At 32.6% G+C, this 22,026-nt stretch overlaps 1 protein-coding gene across 1 annotated transcript; it reads left to right on the forward strand.

Moving 5' to 3' along the window:
* Positions 1-5,333: 5,333 nt before the first annotated feature.
* On the forward strand, positions 5,334-11,849 carry LOC132750859 (uncharacterized). The gene is made up of 8 exons (XM_060740919.1): positions 5,334-5,437; positions 5,769-5,798; positions 6,222-6,242; positions 6,564-6,584; positions 6,960-6,989; positions 7,429-7,458; positions 8,411-8,431; positions 9,447-11,849. The coding sequence occupies exon 8, from the start codon at positions 9,842-9,844 to the stop codon at positions 11,756-11,758; it is 1,917 nt and encodes a 638-aa protein (XP_060596902.1). The 5' UTR covers positions 5,334-5,437; positions 5,769-5,798; positions 6,222-6,242; positions 6,564-6,584; positions 6,960-6,989; positions 7,429-7,458; positions 8,411-8,431; positions 9,447-9,841; the 3' UTR covers positions 11,759-11,849.
* Positions 11,850-22,026: the final 10,177 nt, after the last annotated feature.

Below are 22,026 nucleotides of genomic sequence, written 5' to 3' on the forward strand. Positions count from 1 at the left end.
TTAAAAATATTGGGATGAATGTACAACCTGGGCAGAAGAGATTTACGTCTTATGTCATTAAAGTACGAACATTCAAATAAGTAGTGAAATTCATCACCAATAGCTTGATACGGACATAAGGAACAGACCCTGTTATGTTTGTTTCCAATTTCATAACAAACGTCACCTGAATAATCAATAACCCACGTGACCCACATTAATATATATAAATAATCTTCGAAAAATATCCGTAATGTTCAATTTATAAAAGAGTGAGGCAGGTTTTATATTTTAGGGAATTTTTATACTTTATCATTAACATTTGTGATTATCAATTATTGTCCAATCGTTATTAAAATAGTCAACCTTTTGAAATACAGGACTAATTAATCTCAGCTTAACAATGCAAATTATGAGCATAATGTTACTTGTAACGCCATTTCGTAGTTTAGACTTGATAGATTAACCTTTCTTTGGTTATTGGTCGATGATTTAACTTTGTTACGAGATTTTAAAACATGTCAAAGGCACTTGTTTAGTTAAACCAGTTAATGTTCTGATAATGTGACGGTTTGGGTGATAGTCATTTAGTCTCAACCTTATTAAACACAAAACACAAACGCAGTTTTGTAATGGGATTGTTTTATTATTTGAGCAATGTTAATGTTCATTTTCAAATACACAACATTATCATAATTATGACAAAACTTAATACACATATAAAAATAAAAAACAAGTTTACTTGTATTTTATTATATCATGAATTATGATACGTCAGGTTAAAAAGTCAGCCCATTGTATGAAATGTTAAACGACTCTGAAAAACTGTTGCCATCATACCATGGTTAAAATCTATAGCATGTTTCAATTATTTAACAATCATAAAATTGCATGACTGTAACTTAAACCATCTTTATATTACATCTGTTTTATATTTTCGATTGATCACAAATATTTATCTCAAAGCCACATGCAACAATTGACTAAAATACAATATTCAAATTTGATTAAAATTGTCCCAGGCGAAGAACTGATTTCCCGCCTAAAATCACACGACCAATCACAGATCACGTGGTATAAGCATCATTGATCCGCATACTAGTTAATATGCAACATAAAGTTGAGACATACGTTCTGCGGCTATAGTACGTAATATAGAACTTACACGGTCATAACGAGTATACCCAGCCATGATACCGATACAGATTAGAATACCCAATGCGTTATAGGTGGTCAAAATGGAAAGTTTAAGTCACATTGTTGAGTTGGCGGTATTTAAAAGCTACATTTTTTATTCACCATGTCCTCCATATTTTCTTGACACATTCCGAAAGGCATACCATTAGTGTTCTCTCATAGCTCTTGTGATTTACGAAATTTCAATTTGCCAATATTTACCGGTATGTTCGTAAATTATATACTCAACGTTGCTGAAGGATTTAAAACAACTATACGTATAAATATTTTTTGAATATTAATATAATAGCAAGTACGATGAAGCTTTATTTAAGATATAGATACAGAGAGATCAATAATTATTGGCGTCCGCATTAAACATAATATTTAGATACGTTAAAACTGGGATATACGCTTGAATTCCTTTAAACTAAACTGTAAATGCGCTGTGTTTATATTTAGACGGAACTGGTTTATTGAACTTAAATGGACGGTGTAAGTTTATCATATCAAACTAGGAATTAAACGAAAGGTAAACAAATACAGGTAAAATTTAATCAAAGTTTATTTTCAATTTTTGAATATACTTGTAATGCTTTTAACATACTGGTAAAAATATGTGTTTGTATTAACATTTTGACATATATAATAATAAATATATATTTAATTGGTGGATACGTTTACAACGTTATTGACCTAGATACGATTAAATTGTGTCAGATATTAAAACAGAATAAACTGAACTTTTAATAACATAATAACATTATAATTATATGTTATCAACTGCCTTATAACACATTGTTAATGACAATAAAAGTCGGATTTATAAAAAAATCAAAACTTTGAATATTTGACCATCAATCAATGTGGCTAAAATGGCGCCCATTGTTGTCCCAGGCGATCGAATTCTTTATTGACTTTAAAAAAACAACATTGCAATGATGATCAGCATCCATTTCAGTCTCTACTATATGATGTTTTGATGAATCAGTGTAACATTCCAACGTATGTATACATATTTTATTTCTTTATAACCAAGGACAATATTGAAGGTTAAATCAGTTAAAACTTAAATTTTGGTTTTCCAATACCGATAAGAATAGATAGCTACGTCATGTGTAACCTTCGTCTGCATATAGAGAATGTAGTAACCATAATAATGGCATAATCTCATTACGAAATTATGATATCAATCTGGAAAATTTGTTAAAAACTCTAAAGGGGAAAACCCTAAAGGCAAGAAAAAAAAGTTTAAAAATTTTTTTTTAAAATCTGTTTTATTAATTCTGTTCGTGAGTGAGAGGGAAAGTCACATTTCAGAGCCCCCTAGCCCCGGGTATTGCGAATTCAATAAAATTTTGTAAAATCAATAAATTCCCAGGGACCAGAATTATATAACAATGTAAGGGGCAACAGCTACCCTTTTTCACTAATCATGGTGACTAATTGTCAAGAATATTAAATGAGGTATGTTTAAATTATAAATAAATTTAATCTTTATTTTTTTTTTTGTAATATATCAGACATTGGTTTATCTTCAAGAAGATGTTAGACATTTTCATATTAGATCTGTAAAACTATCTTTTGTCTGTATAAACATGTATGTAACCTTTACAAAAGATTAGCAGTTTAATATATCCTTGTAATTTAATCCTACTAGCTTTCGCAACGTACGTCGGTGGTTCTACTCCGTTGCCAGTTTGTGACTGAAATATTGTTCGGAAGAATACCTGAGGTCTTCCTGCACCAAAAAAGTTGGAAAGTCGACATATGACTGTACCGTTTTGCCCAACAACAAAAAAAACGTTCAACATTCCAATATGTCATATTATGCTGATTCACATAATTTATTTTAAAATTGCAATCATTTCATTATCAGATAATAACAATGTCTTTGATAAAAACGCAAGAAGCTTCTTGTAGCGTTTTTTTCTTTCTTTTTTAGACTTGAGTATTTTTTTTAAAGAAATGTTTTGGTCATTATTCAAATTTTAATGTTATTTCGATATCCAATAGAGAAGGGAACAAGATGTTACAAAACGGTAAAGAGGCACTAAGAGATGAGAAAGGTTGAATCTATTTTGTCTTTGCCTTTAACTCATTTCAACATTATAAATATTATAAAAGTTTGTTTGTATTTTCAGCATGTGACGTGCATTGATTATGACCAGAAGATTGACACACAGGGGCGATGCAGATCTAGGCTTAGGTAAGATAGAATATTTATATTTGATATGGGAATAAATCCGTTACTTGTATTATCTGCTTCACAGACATGAAATGGTATGCAATTACAATACTTCACATACGTTTATTTCAAAATACTTATTTAAGATAATTATATTACTCATATTAAGAAGGCCTAATCGATGATTCTTTTGTAATATTTTATTTTTTTCTCATTCCTATTTTCTTTTCATGGGTCAAGTAGAGAGGTAGTTAAAATAATGATTTAATCATATGAAATATCAGATGAAAATATGTCTAAAGAAATTAAGATCTTTATAGAAGATTGTGTGTTACACACATATCATTTGGACCCAAATTATTGCTATTTAACCAGTGGAAAACGCTTTCAGTGTTGTTGTCTTTGTTTAAAATTGAACAAAAATATCAGATTTTATTAAATCATTTCACGAGGGAAAGTGCAACCTTGTATCGAATTATCCCACTCTGAAATCCCACTCTCAAAAGTATTAGAATCGATGATTAAAAAAAAAAAAAAAAAAAAAAAAAAACACTGAAAAAAAACTAATTTCAGCTAAAATATTGCTTTCTAACAGTTAACCAGTGCCGATAAATTTAAACTTATGAACCATAAACTTATGAACCATAGGTCACTGCACGACCAATTCTCTCATGTTGACATATTAGCTTTAAGCTTAAATCGCTTATATAAATGAAGGTATTCCAATTGAAAACGATGATCAAAATAACTTAAAATCGAAATAACTTAAAAATCCCGTTACATGAGTATGTTTTATTATGTTTGATAAAAAAAACTTGATTAATAAATATGGTGGGCAGATCACGTGGTTCTTACGTCAAAAATTAGTAAACAAGGAACACGAATAAGGCTGGGCTTTCTGGAAGAGGTAATCCAAGTGAAATGGATATGCTTAACCTAGTCCTTGACGGTAAATTTGAAAATGCTACATGTTCGTTTTGTTTGAATATATACTATGATAATCTTTTCAGAAAGATATTTTCATATTTTTATCGCCGAAAGTTCTTACTCAATACGTCTAATTTGATTAAAAGAATGTACACACTATGTATGGGAAGCTGCATTCCCTATTACGGATCAAGAAAAGTTGGTTCTTTCTTTTAAAAATGCCATTTTTTTAATGACATTATATATTCATTGTGTGGACCTACAGCGTGTAGAGTTTAATAACATATCTACATTTTGTGAAGTCAAACATGTTCATTTTATATTTACAAAGAGACTGTGTAGCAATTATCAATATTTTTAAACATTAAAATTGAGCATAGTTTATCTTTAAGCATGTTTAACGGAACACGATCGACGTACCACATTATGACGTTCATTATCATATAAATTCTGGGAATATTCATTGGTTCCAAAGGTTGAATCAGCAAACTATAAAGGTTTATATTAAAGTTAGACCCAAGAAAACTAAATACATGTACACTAGCTATGTTTCAATGCTTTACAGGCCCAAAGAATCGAGAGAAATCAACGTTATATATAAGCACGACATTTGCGACGAATATCATTTCATTTTGATTTGACCATGTTATAATGATTTAAGGAAACTATACCTAAAACGTATTATTATGTTAAACCAAGCATGTTTAAATTTATAGAATTATTAAAAATGATAACAGAACAATTCTCACAAATTGAGCTATTTATATTAAACGTGCCATGACTTGAATAGCATCTGCTACACATATTTAAGTCCATCCTCTCAAAATAGAAAATGATAAATATTGTATGCTTAAAATATAGTGTTATTGTATTAAATGTAAATGTGTTAATGTTATGTATGTATAATGCGATTCGATAATTATGAACTGGTTTATCGTGTGAGTATTAAATTACATGTAAATGTATCAATTTTGTAAATATGTTATGGTACATATCTAATAAAATAAAGTTTCTGTTCTGTTCTTTTTACGCTAGCATATTTTTTACAAACAACATGATTACTTCAGACTGTTGCATAATAATTGTACGTTTATTGGCAAGATTTTACTACTTGCTTTTTAAATGACTTTTTTTCAGGTTCGTTAAGACTAGATGAGAATGACTTAAGTGAGTACTACGTATTTGTTAATGTCCGGATATATTTAAGGGAATTGTGTTTTAGTATTAATTTTTTTAAGTCAGAGAACCGCACGTAAATTCCTAATTTGCTACATTGACACCGGTGTTTTAACTAATATATCTACCTAATGCTACCCAGACCGTTCGTTGAATTTGAAAATATTAAAAGCCGTATTTTATACTTGAAGTAAATGTTTTATTATTTATGCTAGTAAATGATCCTTTTTTATAAATTAATGGCCAGAATTAATTAGAAATATAAATGCTTTATTTGTATTGTTTATCTGGCTTTCAATATGTGTTTTTATTACTTTTTTAGAAGTTCAAGAGCAATTGGAGCGCGAATTTGGTAAGAAACCTTATCTTAATGTCTTCCCATTAATTTTCATATTTGTTAATGTTCTCGTGGGACTCGTTCCGAAATGGCCGCTTCCCGAGCAGCGAGGTATTTAAGATGAATGGTTACCGATTTCTATCCACCTGGCGCCTGGCATAGTGGTAGGAGGTACATGGTATGCTCATAAGTCAGAAATGGCTGGCCCTTTCAGTAGGGGTGACACTATAATAAATAAGACCTTTTTATATCAGAAGTCATATTGTTGTCTGTCCAATGTCAGTTTGATATTTCAATTATTAAATCTTCATCATCTGTTTTTAAAAAAGCCTTTATGGTCAAAAAAAATTCGAATGTGAATAAGAATACGCAATAAATTTTTACAAAAAAGGAATTAATAATTATATTATAATCTCTTTTTTCATTCTATTTTTTCAGAAGAAAGTCAGAGAAAGAAAGGTACGATATGTGTTTGTTGATATTACATTTGATCATTACCATAGATCTACTTATAGATATATCTAAAAAACAACACGTTTTTTGTTGACTTAAAAGAATGGTACTGAAAAATTTAAATTTCTTTACCAACACTTTTGATTTATGTAGCGGAATTAATGTATACTCTGAAATTGCAAGCACGGTGTATTTACCTATGAAATAAACTTAAAGACAATTTTTATGCTGCTGACATTAACTTTGAGAAAATATTAAGAAATTGTGGTATCTGTGAAAATGCTCATAACTTATAAATGTTTTGTATATTTTGTATATCTGTTTCAGAAAAGAGGCTCAGTCGAAAAGGTAAATATGTCGTATTTGTTTACAAAAAAAAAGAGAAAAAAATCTTCCTGTTTAAGGGAAGGAGGGAAGGGGAGACCACGCAAGAGTTAAAGTTGTCTGCCTCTCTATCAGGAAAGTTAAAATAGGAAACCCCAACTTCTCTGTTTCCGAAAGATCGCCGATTGTTTTGAAGTTACCTCAAATGTATTTGTAAAAATTTTTTTTATTTATTTGGCTCACAAATGTTACAAATTAGATTTCACACTAAGTACTTAAAGTCATTGTCCTGTACATTTTTAAACGTGCTGAAAATTGCATATCCTTTTGTACTCATTTGTAGACTTTGTCTTTTATCTAACTTTAAATATCAGTTGGAATTTTTTTCTTTTTCTGCAGAGGAAAGAAGAAAACTTCGCAGACAAGAAGGTAAATATCTCTCTGTTTTATTACTTTAAATATATACTGAATGAATAGCAAATAGCGCAGACAATGATAAGACGGCGGGGCCGTGCCGACTTTTTTTTTGTTCAGCACTGTTTGCATGGGTAAAATCTGTTGCCAACAACAACAGGTTATAATAACATTATGATGTACGCAGAATTGATCTCTTATCGCCTCTTGTGACTTACACACTTGATCAACAATATTACGCTTTGCAATTAATTGTTTTACCACATCAAAACTGCAAGATACAATTTTTGATTCATACAAATATTATGTCATACAAAATGTAAACAAACTCAAGTCATAAATGTATAATACCATGTAAATCTATGTCCCATGCTTACCTGAGAACACGTATTTCTTGTATACCATGCAAAATTTTTATAAAGGCAATTCATTATTTCTACTTCTTCTGTTTCAGATGAAAAAAGGGAATTACTTAGGCGGAAAGGTAGGTTAATAATTTAATATCATTTTTTGTCATTGTTAGGTCTAGTGAGTGGCAAATGTCGACCTAAACATGTCGTTCATCAAGAGAATGAACATGTATATCTGTCTCATAATTGCTAACACAATATCAATTTAATTGTTTGTCATCCTTTGTCTCTAATTACAGACCAATACTACTAAAAATAGCAGCAGGAATAACCAGGCAGCCGGTACCATCAGGCTGCGGCACGGCAATGCTAGCCTGTACTGCCAGCAAAATCTGACTATACCCCCCTATAATGATAATTCTTTACGTCCATTTTCAGTACTTTTATACTGCAACTGACCTGTTCTAAAGTCAAAAGACAATACTTTCACAGAAAAACGGCAACGAGTTTAAGAAGGCGTTTGAGCAGAAATTGGAATTGAGCTTCACAGAACAAAACTAATTTAAAGGAATTTTACATTATTATGTAAAACTAGTGAATTTGGGGTTTTCGAGGTAGCCTTGCATTCTTGTACTAAGCTCTTTCTTCTGGCCTGGTATTATCATTTGTTTGAATTTTCATATAATAAGTTATATAAATAAAGGATATTGAATGAGTGTAGGTTATATACTAATTTATTAAACGAATTGTATAATATAATATTGTTTTATTGAACGAGTTCAATAAATTAAGTATTGAATCTACACGAATATAATATTCTATTTATTACATATTCAAAAAAAAAAAATTTTCATTGTGTAACGCTAACATTAGCGCGCTTTAACGCTATTTTTATGTATAGCGCAAATGACGTCACGTCAGTGTTATTACACTAGTGTAAATTAAATATGTTTTTAATTAAATGGCATTATTACACTCCTGCGCCGCGGTTTGTGTGATAAGAAATGTTATGATCTGTTTTACTTATTGTGTTTTAAAATTTCACTATATAAATGTACTAGACAATTGTTGTTTTTTTTTTTTCAGAGCAACGCCAAAGAAGAGAAGGTAATTCTTAGCAATGTATATAGAATTAAACAACTAAAAATTGTTCTAAGAACCGTTTGATGCTGCGATAAGCTCTAAAAGGACGCTATTACACTTGTTGATCTTCAAAAATCGCACATGTAAAGGAACTTCACTGAGACTCAAATGGCTTAAATTATGATATTTGAAAACCATACAAAAATCAAATCAAGCACTTAAAATGGTTAAATCTATAAAGGATAAGGATACTTCGATTTAAGATTGAAAATCGACTTTTTAGCCGGATTTGAGTAAAAAGCGTTGAAATGAAGGAATTGAAAACGAGTGGTCACGTTTTGAATATTCAATTTTAAGTTGCATGCCTCCAGGTTCATGCTTATTTTCATGAAATTTTTTAAAATGTATTTAAAAGTTTAATGTTGTGATGTGAACAAAGAACAAAGAAGTAATACATTGCAAACGACCATTACAGTCTGCATAAAAGAGGTCAAAATATGCAAAAATAGCCGTTACCTCGTTACTTACGAAGTAGAAATGTGATTATTAATACTGCAAAATCAGTCATTTATAGCATATAACATGTAAATTATTACTTGAACCTAGAATCTATTTTACTTTTCTTAAGATTTTATTACTTTTTTCTCAAGTTTGATTTTCTTAAAATATTTTAACTAATCGTCAACTTTAACTAACTTGTTACAAGGCTGTTGGCAGCTTTTAATTAAAATGAAAATGGGTTACATTAGTAGGATTGTGTTTCTTTCTGTGAATATACATGAATTTGGTATAAGGGTATAAGGGTATTGAATTTCAAAATCATCAACACTATATCTTTAACTTGTATATCGCTCTTAATAGTTTATAAGATTTTGTGTCGATACTTTCTTTTACTTTATTCTAAAATTTGCGCATAAATACATTTTCTTTATCATTGAGTGGGGCTTTTTTGTACATTGTACATATATTAGGTCATATTATGTTCGCTAATGGGTTTTAAAAAATCAAGAAATTGATGAAAGAGGTTTTTATGTTTCAGATGAAAGAAAATATGGTCCTCTTGCCGATGATTTAATCAAGAAAGCATACGAAGACGGTGTGGAACATGATACGTCATCTAGATTTAACGTGGTCGGTAACTATAAGCAAGGGAAATCATCACTGGTTGCTGCCCTTGTTGGCAACTGTGAGAAAAGTATCTATAGCACAAATGGAATCGATATCGCACGTTACAAATGCCGAAGAGATGCTTCTGGGAAAATAATCTACGAAGTAACCCACGGTCAGGATCCAGCAGACATTGCTAAACGAATCAATGCAACAAAACATGGACGAAGAAATACATTTAAAGAAAAGCTCAAACAGTTTTTCACTTCTTCATACGTGTATAAAAGGTTATGGGGCACAAACAATCCTGTCCATTCGCCAAAAGACATGACAGAAGAAGAAAGAAACATGTTAATTCAAGAGGTGAAACAAGAAAGAGAACAAAGCCCCGGTAAAGATGATATTATACAAATAATGGATGTTTGGGACTTTGCAGGACAAATTGTGTACTATGCCACGCATACTTTGTTTCATAGTAGGAAAGCGGTTTACCTGCTTGTGTTCAATTTATCTTTGGACTTATCTGATGTTGTGCTCAATGATGACGAGGAATGTCGTGTTAGCCATGGGAAAAGAAACATGGAATACTATATAAAGTTCTGGGTGAACTCAATTCATTCTTTTGTTGGTAACAGAGATAGTACAGAGCCAATAATCATACTTGTGGGAACTCACCTTGACAAACTAAAAGGAAATGATTCAGAGAAAAAGCGACAGGCAGACAAGTATTTTGACAACATTCGACTGCTGTTCAAAGGCAAACAAGCGCTCAATCACATTTACCACAAAGACTTCGCTTTGGACACTTATGACACTCAATGTGAAACCTTAAAAAATCTACGAGATACTTTGATAAATCTTGGGCACGACATTTCGCTGTCTAGAACAGTTCCAGCAAAGTGGATTCAGCTTGAAAAATGTTTGTTCGAGCGTAGACACGAAAAGATTGTCACATTTGAAACAATTGTTGAAATTGATGCAGACACTGAATATCCCCTGAAAGACAAAGACCAGATTAGACTGTTCTTAAAACACAAGCATGACCAGGGAACGTTAGTGTATTTCGATGAGGAACCCCAATTTGTTGTACTGGATCCACAATATCTTGTGGACGCATTCAAATGCCTGATAACAGCCAAACGTTTCGTTACAAATGAGCTCGATGTTAATGAAGCATGGGTAGCCCTAGCAACGGAGGGAAAACTGGAAAATTCTTTGATTGACAAATTATGGACTCGTAAAAGGAAGAAAGGTTTTATGAAACACAGGGAAACAATACTCTGGTTTCTTCAGAAACATCGAATCATTTCACAGGCAATGGAATTCGACGAAACAAAGCAAGTTGCAGTTGGTCTCGGCTGGTATGTCGTACCAAGCTTGCTTCCCGATCATAGTCGAGCTGAAGAAATTCTAAAATTCCAAGAAAACAAGCGGCAAACAAAAATTCAATATGTCATTTCGTTCGACAACTCGGCCATTGTACCAACTATATTTTACCGACTTGTTGCAGCTGCTCTTGGAAAATGGTCAATTTTAGAATTCAGAGGAACAAAGCTCCTTTTCGAGAATCTTTCCATCGTCCAAATGGATGCGTATCATGCAGGAGTCATTAGGTTAAATGACAGACACATACACCTTTCTTTAATGCGTCTGACACGGCGTCGCAGTATCAACAAATTCATCGTTGATGAATTCAGACGCTATGCGGAGTCAGTAGTAATGTATGAATTTAGGAAACACGAAGGAGTCTTGGAGCAAAATGTGTTGCCTTTTAATCGTGGATACTCGTGCAATCACGAAAGCCATAGACCAAATGGAGGCACGGTCATCAAGAACATAGGTAGAGATATAAGTATTGAATGTTCTACGTGCCCGGATTTAGAATCCCACGAGATTGAAACAACTTCAGCATTAGAAGAATGGTTCCAAGGTAAAGGATCGTTCCCGAACGTGCCACCTGGATGTCCATCTCCTTCAACCTTTCAGAAGTTTTCTCAAAATATTGGGACAGATTGGGAGTTGCTTGGACATGCACTTAAAATACCAAGGGTAAAGTTGGAACACATTAGAGATGAAAATGGAAGTAATGTCAAGCAAATATTTAAGATGTTGCTTGAGTGGCGTGACATGAATGATGATGATGTGTCTCTACAAGTGTTAATAACAGAGCTTCAGAAGCTACCAGAGGTAACAGTAAACTGGGATGGAATAAGAAACATTGTCGACGAATTGAATGCCAAGTGAAGGTCGATCACTACAACTGTAGTTAACCTGTAGCTATATCGAGACAAGATCTGAAGGATCGTGATTTGATAAATGTTTAGTTACCGTAAACTGCAGGTTTTTAAACCAACAAAAATACATATGTTTACCTTGACAATTCGTTATCTCGATATTTTTTGGATGGTCCCGATGACTTCGAGATAACGAGAGTCGACTGTACGTACATTTCCTTATATATATAATTTAATTAGTCTGTGAATTTGGACAATTTGAAGTCATTTATTATACAGGAACATGTTCTATTAAGACGGTTGAATTCTCATTGTCATAATTTCCTATTTGAACAGAAATGAATTATCTAAATTTGATTTATGATTATGATGTGATTATTTAGTGGCATGGCATTTGTCTTAAGTTAGGCAGATTTTAATGATTTGTTGCTTGAGTTAAGCAGTTTTTAATCATTTATGTTTTAAACAAGGCAAATTATGCAGGTTCGTGATATACAAACCGCCTGGCGAATAATTTTAAGCAATTATATCCTGGTGAAGTCTAGAAGATTTTAACAACATAGATTATGTCTATAAGAGTTACAAGCTTTTATTTTATGCTTTTCAGCGGATTACTGATTTACCGTGAAAATTATATTTGGTAATTTCACAGTGAAAATTATCAAAATATAATTTCACTTTTTTCAATGACGAAACTACTTTTTAAAGATTTTCCCCATGTGGTACCTCAATTTTATTTTTGTTGACATTTCTGACAATGTCAGGCTGTTTAAAGAAAAAGCAAAGCTGAAATTGATAAATACCTTAAACGTCAAAAGTAATAAAAAGAAGAAAACTTACTTTTATTCATTCAAATTCCTATCACCAAATTTCGTCTCTAAATTTTATGTTTCATTTTTACAGTCTGAAAAATACATTCCTTCCACATGCAAACTGCTCTTGATGACATTTGGGCATATTAAAGTATCCTACGAGTAATAACTGCCGTATGCTTTATGAAAAATTGAAAAGCAATGACAGCTACAGCTCGTAGAACAATTAAACCGCCCAGCGTTCCGAGCAAGTTCCAAGTCTTCCATTTTCATAGCTGCTTTTTTCATGTTTTCACATCTGTCAACACTTATTTTTTGTCTGTTTCAATCCTCAAATATGTTTTCTTTCTTTTAAAAAGGTGTATGACTAACAATTCCAAATGATATCCCTCTGAATCAAACACAATTATTTTCCTCCCGTGAAATACACAACTTTAAAAAATGGCTGCCGCTTACATTCAACAAAGCCAGGTCTAATATAAATTCGCAGTAAGTAACAGAAATATGGATGGATGGTTGGAATTTTCTCCTACACGAATTGTTTGTTTTTATTATTAAAACAAGCGATCATTCATATTTTTTAAACAAAATAATTAATATCACTGTCATTTAATGTTGATTGTCGGACTTATTTTTCAGCTCAAGACTTCTTGTTTTTAATGAGAAATTCGCACGAAATGGGGCTCTCAATGGGGAAACATATTTTAATATTTATGTTAATATTATGCAAATTTCGTTTAAACTTGTTTTTTAGCATAAAATAAAAAGAAAATTTGTTTGTTTGTTGTGTAAGATGTAATTTTATTTCATCTCGTGAACTTTAAAAACAGTATTCTCACTCGTGGCTACGCCACTCGTGAGAATACTGTTTTTAAAGCCCACTCGATGAAATAAAATTTCATCTTACACACAAACAAACAAATATCCTCTATATATACCTGCAAAGCTTTTTACTATTTCGAGAAGAAAACGTATATCTTTGATTTATTTTTCGTTTCATAACGAAACTCATGATTAAAGATATTGTTTTAATTTTCATATTTCTTCTGTGAAGAAGTTTTTTTGATTAATTTTCATCAGAATCATTTCTAAATTGTTTTGGTCAGGTCATATGATTTGTTTTGATCTCACGTTAAATGTATTTCATTTTTTGAAATCCATGTCAATATAACATCATTTGATGAAGTCGTAATACTAAGGATAGATGTATCATCAGTTCATAGCCTCTGTTTTAATTCATTCATACAATGTTATATTTGTCTTTTAGATGGTAAGTTTTAAGCTTCTCCCATACATATAATTAGCATGCATTCAATTCTTATAAAAAAAACAGGTTTGCTACTTATACAGAGAGTTAAATAAATATGATATGAATCCCAAAACAACAAAATTGAAAAATATTCAAGCTCGATTTTGAAAGAGCCCGTTCATGGACGATACTGTCAAGTGCAATCTACCGTCCACGCCCCCTAGCACAGACTTGAGTCAAGTGTTGAGGAAACAAACAGCGGAACTAAACAAAATGGAATTTAAAAAGGGATCAGAGGTTATAAAGCTTGCATATCACAGATAAAACGTCAAAAGACAAAGTTAAAAACATATTAATTTCTTAGGCTTCATATGCTTTTAACCACAAGTGTGATTCTGAGGCCATCACCCACAGCGAGGCTAAAAGGAAGAAAGGACATTTTTATAAAAAAGATGTTTAAATTTTATTTTTTAAAGACTTGTCCTATTGTCCGTTCCTTAGGAGGGAGGAGGGGGGGGCAGTCATCTTAATCGTTAGCATATTTTCTACAATATAGAGGATTTGGCGAGCATAATATTGTTTCATTTAATTTGGTGTTGAATCTACACTAATATTATATTTTATTTATCATATCTGTAAAACGAATCACTTTTACATTGTCGTCCATATAGTTTAACGGTAACATTCAGCGCGTATTTACGTTATGTTTGTATATATGCTTAGTTAACACAAAGATTTTAAATGATAAATTACATCAAGTTAAAGGTGAATAATATTTTTGACCGGAGTTTCTAAATTATCAAACCCCATTTGTTTGTTAATAAATGTAAAATGTTCTGATTGCAATCATAGTGGTCATTGAATTTTTGCGATCCTTTTTAATCAAGAATGTTTGGGAACTTTATTGCGTTTTACGTCGCACCAACTCAGTCATGTGGCAATTTTCCAACTGTACTAATGGAGGAGCTCGAGGATCAAAGGTTCCCCTCCGTGCATATTTTTCAGGCACGAACGGGGACATGAGTAGGACCACCGATGTTCGTTAAACTAGCTGGATAGCTTCTTCACATGAAAAAAAAAAACAAGTCGCTGGCAGAAATCGGTCCCACAGCAGTATGAGGCAAGTCAACGATCTGAACCATTCGGTCATGGACTCCTAAAATATGACAGTAAATAAGTTATAAACTTTATGCCTGGCGATGATACGATGGTGAAAAGGCGATGATTGTACGATGGTGAAATGGCGATGTTGGTACGATGGTGAAATGGCGATAGTTCGATGGTATAAACAATATGGCATGAGTACGGTATAAACCCGATAGCTTTATGTTATTAGCACAATAATACAAGGGTAAAATCGGAATACCACGATGGTGGAATCGTTGTGGCAGACGGCTCGATTGTGAAAACAGCAATGGCATATATATCGCTATTTCACCATCGTCCCATACCACTATCTCGGAGCACTATCGTCCAATATTATCATCGGGATTTCATCATCGTCCCACTACGTTTTAATCATCGTCCCATCAAGTTTTTATTATCGTATTATCATCACGTTTTCATCATCGTCCCACCACATTTTCATCATTGTCAAATCACTTTTTCATCATCGTCAAATCACGTTTTCATCATCGTACCACCACATTTTCATCATCGTCTCATCACGTTTTCATCGTGCATCACAGTTTACAGTGAAAGAAAAAGAAAAAACTGATTTTCTAATCTAAACACCTTAAATAACTAAAAGTATGGCGGAAATCTTTTATAGGTTCCAGCACTAGGCTTAATATGATAGCCCCATTCAGTTAAGGCGTTGATATTAAATTCCTAATACATATATTAATTAAATAGAAAGTTAAGTGAGTCCATGAAACTATGAAACAGGATAAGTGTAACACTGATATGGAAACAATTAAAGAAAAAAGGAAAAGAAGTTTGATCTACTGAATTAGTTCTTAAGAATTTCAGATCAATAGGACTCTTATTTTCATGTTGTTTTTATTTTTGATATATTCAATCAACAAAGTGACTTAACAAGATATGCTTTTTACATTAATTAAAATGTTACGCGAAAAATATATTTCCTTTTGTAGGGGCATGAAAAATGACTTAAAAATCAAAATATATATAACTTTTTGCCGGCTAAATGTTTTGTTATAAAAGTTTGATATATATTAATATTTTTCTTGGCCGGAGTTCCTTACTGTCATGAGCATATATTTTATGGACATGTTTTCTTTTTCTTTTTGAACACAATCATACATAAGTCAAAAGTAAACCGAATGATTCCAAGGAAAAACATTTTTTATCAAAGGGAGTTAACTGACTATCAAACTATGTAAGTAAGATTACTCTCCCTCTTTTTGAAATGAATTTCTGTTTCTTATAAGGCCCGATTAAAAAGTCGGTTTGCTTATTGTGCGCCTATCAACATTGATACAGTTTTCTGAACATAAACTTGTTTTTGACTCTCTGCAAATATATTGTGATTAGGATTATGTCACTCAAAGTATTTCCTGGACAGACAAATAAGAATGCATTCCTTGATCAAGTCATGAAAGCAAAATTGGCGAATAATTGATTTTGTAACGAAATTAAGCACATACAGCTTATTTCATTGCTTCAGAGACCAGTTTTAGGTGAATTCATACAGACAATAAAAAATATATACGTGAAATATGTCATTTAGAAATCTCCTGAGCTCAAAAGTGTTTGCACATTGATTAGGGGACAGGAAACAAATGCGTTTTATTAAACCGGCCTAGTGAGAAAAAAATCTTTTTTAAAATCAAGGGAAATTAATCTTATTTTATTAAGTGAAGAATCAGTTATCTCCCTTATATATCGACATTGAACGTGGCCTTTGTAGACGTATTGCAGCCAGTGCATCCGTGTAATCTGAACAGCCGCTATATTATTGGTACTTTATATTTGATATCCATATGTTTTAATGAGAATAGTTCCAAAGTAAAGAGAGGGCAAAATCCATTACACAAATTTAGCACGTGAACATTGAGTTTCTTTTTACTCTCTGAGATCTTTATATATTACTTTGCATTGGATTTATCAAAATGATGTCTCCGGGAGTAACACTGTGTCATTTGCAGATAGTGGTTATAAAATGTTACCATATTCTATCATTTCATAGTGGGTGTGAAAGAAATTATTATTACTTGTATCAGATTTCAATAGGGGAAATATTTCATTTTGTTGGCAGGACAGTGCTATCGAAACATACAGTAAAGTTGTTTACACATGTGTTAACTTAAATGTCCATGTGATTTCATTTCGATAAAAAAAGGCTGCGTAATGATTTCAGTGGTAAAGATGACTGCATTTTTATAAAGATGTTACGAGTTTGAGCCCCACTGCAGCCACTGTCATATTTCCTCGAGTAAAATCAGCACTGATTAATTCAAGCACAGCTTTCACCTGCAATGAAAGGCATAGTTACTCGGGGGGATTCAAGCTTTCATGATAATTCCGTAAAATTAAATATGTTATACCTTATAGTTATTAATTTCACTAGTCTGGAACTCCAAGCATTATCATTTCAGACTTCATAAGAAGGAACGTTAGTGTAATTGTAAATCAGTTTAAATGCAATTCCGTAAGTTGATTTAAATGTGAAGCTCTGTATTTAGCTAGCTATCTTCCTTATAAAAGTATGAGTTGTGAAAGACAGTTAAAATTCAAATCCCGATTCGAGCCTAAAAGTAATTCTTTCTTTTTCTCTTGCATGAACAACAGGTTTCCTGTTTTAAATAAGAACAACGATTTTGCAAACCTGAACTTAGTAGAATTTGATAAGTTTTCATTTTCATCTTTTTTAAAGTTTAACAATATCGAATACCCTTTCTTTGCACATCAGTAAAATTGATCTTCTAATGAAAAAAGCACTAAAAGATTTTCAAACCAGGACCGGGATACGAACTCGGGACCTCTTACATCCTAAGGTAGCATACCACGAGCCAGTTAGCAAAGTCAGAAGCAAACCGAATGTTTCCATTATTAAAGGGAATTAACTGACTATCAAACTATGTAAGTAAGATTACTCTCCCTCTTTTTGAAATGAATTTCTGTTTCTTATAAGGCCCGATAAAAAAGTCGGTTTGCTTATTGTGCGCCTATCAACATTGATATAGTTTTCTGAAAATGAAACTAGTTTTTGACTCTTTGCAAGTATATTATAATTAGGATTATGTCACACAAAGTATTTCTTGGACATATAGATGAGTATTCATTCCTTGATCAGGTCATGAAAGCAAATTGGCCAATAATTGATTTTGTAACGAAGTTAAAAATATACAGCTTATTTTATTGCTTCAGAGGTCAGTTTTAAGTAAATTAATACCGACAGTAAAAATATATGCGTGAAAATATGTCATTTATAAATTTCCTGAGCTCAAAAGTGTTTGCACATTGATTAGGGGACAGGAAACAAATGCGTTTTATTAAACCGGCCTAGTGAGAAAAAAATCTTTTTTAAAATCAAGGGAAATTAATCTTATTTTATTAAGTGAAGAATCAGTTATCTCCCTTATATATCGACATTGAACGTGGCCTTTGTAGACGTATTGCAGCCAGTGCATCCGTGTAATCTGAACAGCCGCTATATTATTGGTACTTTATATTTGATATCCATATGTTTTAATGAGAATAGTTCCAAAGTAAAGAGAGGGCAAAATCCATTACACAAATTTAGCACGTGAACATTGAGTTTCTTTTTACTCTCTGAGATCTTTATATATTACTTTGCATTGGATTTATCAAAATGATGTCTCCGGGAGTAACACTGTGTCATTTGCAGATAGTGGTTATAAAATGTTACCATATTCTATCATTTCATAGTGGCTGTAAAAGAAATTATTATTACTTGTATCAGATTTCAATAGGGGAAATATTTCATTTTGTTGGCAGGACAGTGCTATCGAAACATACAGTAAAGTTGTTTACACATGTGTTAACTTAAATGTCCATGTGATTTCATTTCGATAAAAAAAGGCTGCGTAATGATTTCAGTGGTAAAGATGACTGCATTTTTATAAAGATGTTACGAGTTTGAGCCCCACTGCAGCCACTGTCATATTTCCTCGAGTAAAATCAGCACTGATTAGTTCAAGCACAGCTTTCACCTGCAATGAAAGGCGTAGTTATTCGGGAGGGATTCAAGCCGACTAACTTTTGTGTTATAACTGTTTGATACATAGAGGATATTCAGGTTTTTTCTATCAACTATCATTTCATCGAGTGGTATGAAAATAAATATTTCACGAGTGGCACGTTAGTATAATTGTAAATCAGTTTGAATGCAATTCCGTGAGTTGCTTTAAATGTGAAGCTCTGTATTTAGCTAGCTATCTTCCTTATAAAAGTATTAGTTGTGAAAGACAGTTAAAATTCAAAGCGCGATTCGAGCTTAAAAGTAATACTTTCTTTTTCTCTTGCATGAACAATAGGTTTCCTGTTTTAAATAAGAACAACGATTTTGCAAACCTGAACTTAGTAGAATTTGATAAGTTTTCATTTTCATCTTTTTTAAAGTTTAACAATATCGAATACCTTTTCTTTGCACATCAGTAAAATTGATCTTCTAATGAAAAAAAGAACTAACAGATTTTCAAACCAGGACCGGGATACGAACTCGGGACCTCTTACATCCTAAGGTAGCATACCACGAGCCAGTTATCAGAAAAGTCAGAAGCAAATCGAATGTTTCCATTATTAAAGGGAATTAACTGACTATCAAACTATGTAGTAAGATTACTCTCCCTCTTTTTGAAATGAATTTCTGTTTCTTATAAGGCCCGATAAAAAAGTCGGTTTGCTTATTGTGCGCCTATCAACATTGATACAGTTTTCTGAACATGAAACATGTTTTTGACTCTCTGCAAGTATATTGTGATTAGGATTATATAACACAAAGTATTTCCTGGACAAATAGATCAGTATTCAGTCCTTGATCAAGTCATGAAAGCAAATTGGCCAATAATAGATTTTGTAACGAAATTAAGCATATACAGCTTATTTTATTGCTTCAGAGGTCAGACTTTAGTAAATTAATACAGACATTAAAAATATATACGTGAAAAATGTCATTTAGAATTTTCCCGGGCCCACAAGTGTTTGCACATTGATTAGGAGACAGGAAACAAATGCGTTTTATTAATCCGGCCTAGTGAGAAAAAAAATCTTTTTAAAATCAAGGGAAATTAATCTTATTTTATTTAGTGAGAATTAGTTATCTCCCTTATGTAAGACATTGAACATAGCCCTTGTCACCGGCATGGTCTAGAGTAGCCTGGGTTACCTGCCCTTACCATTTCATTATGCAGAGTACGCTGGGAACCAGATTAGGTCTAGAGTACTACAAAAAAAAATGCAATAGGGGCACGAAAGAAATTATTTTGGAGTATATAATAAAGGGATTGTGAAGGGGACAAAAAAAGGACTTGCATGGGGGCAATGACGAGATTGCAGTGAAGACAATGAGAATATTGAACTGGGGCAATAAATAAATTACAATTGTGGAAATGAACAGAAGTAAAGGAATTACAGTTGAGGCAAGCAATGTTAAGATTGCAATGGGGACAACGAAGAGCTTGAAGTACAGTAAAAATGCATTGGAGGTGTTGAAGAGATTGTATTGGGATATTAAAGACTTTGCAATGGGGCAATAAAGATATTGGTGGAAATAAAGAGCTTGCAATGGGGAAAATTAGAATATTGCGACGGGGATAATGAACAGATTGCAATTTGTTTATTGAACAGATTGCCCAGGGGGTTATAGAGATTGCAATTGATGTAGTTGGTTATTTGAACAGATTGTAAAGAGGTTATAAAGAGAATGCAATGGGGCTATAGAAGAAATTGCATTGGGGCAATGAAAAATTACAATTGGGCAATAAAGAGGTGATAAGGAATTGAGGATATAACATTCCATTGTCTGAACTAGGCATGGTCGGCACTGACTATCAATATCCTTGCTCATATTTCGTTTGTTTGGTAGGACAGTGCTATCAAAACATACGGTCGAGAAGTTGTTTGTACCTTCATCCAAACTATTAAATCATATACATGTACTGACACGTCCATGTCATTTCACTTTGTTGAGAAAAGGCTGCCTAGTGATTTCAGTGGTAAAGATTTTACGAGTTTGAGCCTCACTGAAGCCACTGTCATATTTCCTCGAGTAAAATTAACAATGGTAACTTGCAGCACAGCTTAGAATTGCAATGAAAGCCTGGTTCCAGAAAGGGCACATTCGGGAGTACGTAATTATGATTCAAGGTTTCATGATAATCAAGTAAAATCAAATATGTTATACCTCAATATTAATAATAGTAATAATTATTTCTGCTAGTCATTAATTGTTTTAGACTTAATAAAACAGCAGTGCCACTATACGAGTATATCGGTATAAATGCAATTCTTCACCTTGAATTAAATGTATAGCTATATTCCTAAGCTATCTCTCTTACGAACTTAACTAGTTGTGCAAGACAGCTAAGACTTCCGAGCCCAACTCGAGCCTTAAAGTTATACCAGGATTTTTTCTTTTGCATGAACAACTGGCAGAAGAACCATTTTGCAAACCTGAACTTGGAAGAATATGGTAAAATATGCAGCCTCCTTTGAATTCTTTATCTCAACATTAGCGGCAGTCTGTGCAGATTCAAGGCTATGAATCAATATAGCATTTAAAGGGGTTTATATCATTTTCTCTTAAGTTATTATATTTACTTCGATGAGAACGACTGCTTAATGAGTTTAGTGGTTAACAGTTCTGCCTCTTACTGTGGGTTTGAGCCCAACAGGAGCCACATCTATATTTCTGTAGCACAATGCCCGATTAGGTCCAGCACGGCTTTAGCTGCAGTTTTGGAGTGCTTCAAATACATTCTAAGCACATCAAGACATTTGTTATGGTTAGAAAGAGTTTTGTGTGTGTGGTGGTGGGGTTACGTCGCACAAAAACAGTATAGGTCATATGTCGACTTTCCAGCTTTCATGGTGGAGGTAGACCTCAGGTGCCCTTCTGTACTTAATTTCAGGCACAAACGGGCACCCAAGTAGAACCACCGACGTTCAGTAAGCTAGCTGGATAGCTTACACACATGCAAAATCCGGCGACGATTTCCTTCCATACGAAGGTCATGTATTGCACCAATATAGACAAAACTTTGTTGGAATTGATAATAAAACAAATATTAA

The sequence above is a fragment of the Ruditapes philippinarum genome, unplaced genomic scaffold (genome assembly GCF_026571515.1).
Source record: "Ruditapes philippinarum isolate M1 unplaced genomic scaffold, ASM2657151v2 ctg1764_1_1_1_1, whole genome shotgun sequence".
NCBI lineage: Eukaryota > Metazoa > Mollusca > Bivalvia > Venerida > Veneridae > Ruditapes > Ruditapes philippinarum.

Bases quoted from the DNA above. Each gene is read 5' to 3' on its own strand.
- LOC132750859 (XM_060740919.1), top strand. From the start codon at position 9,842: ATGACAGAAGAAGAAAGAAACATGTTAATTCAAGAGGTGAAACAAGAA.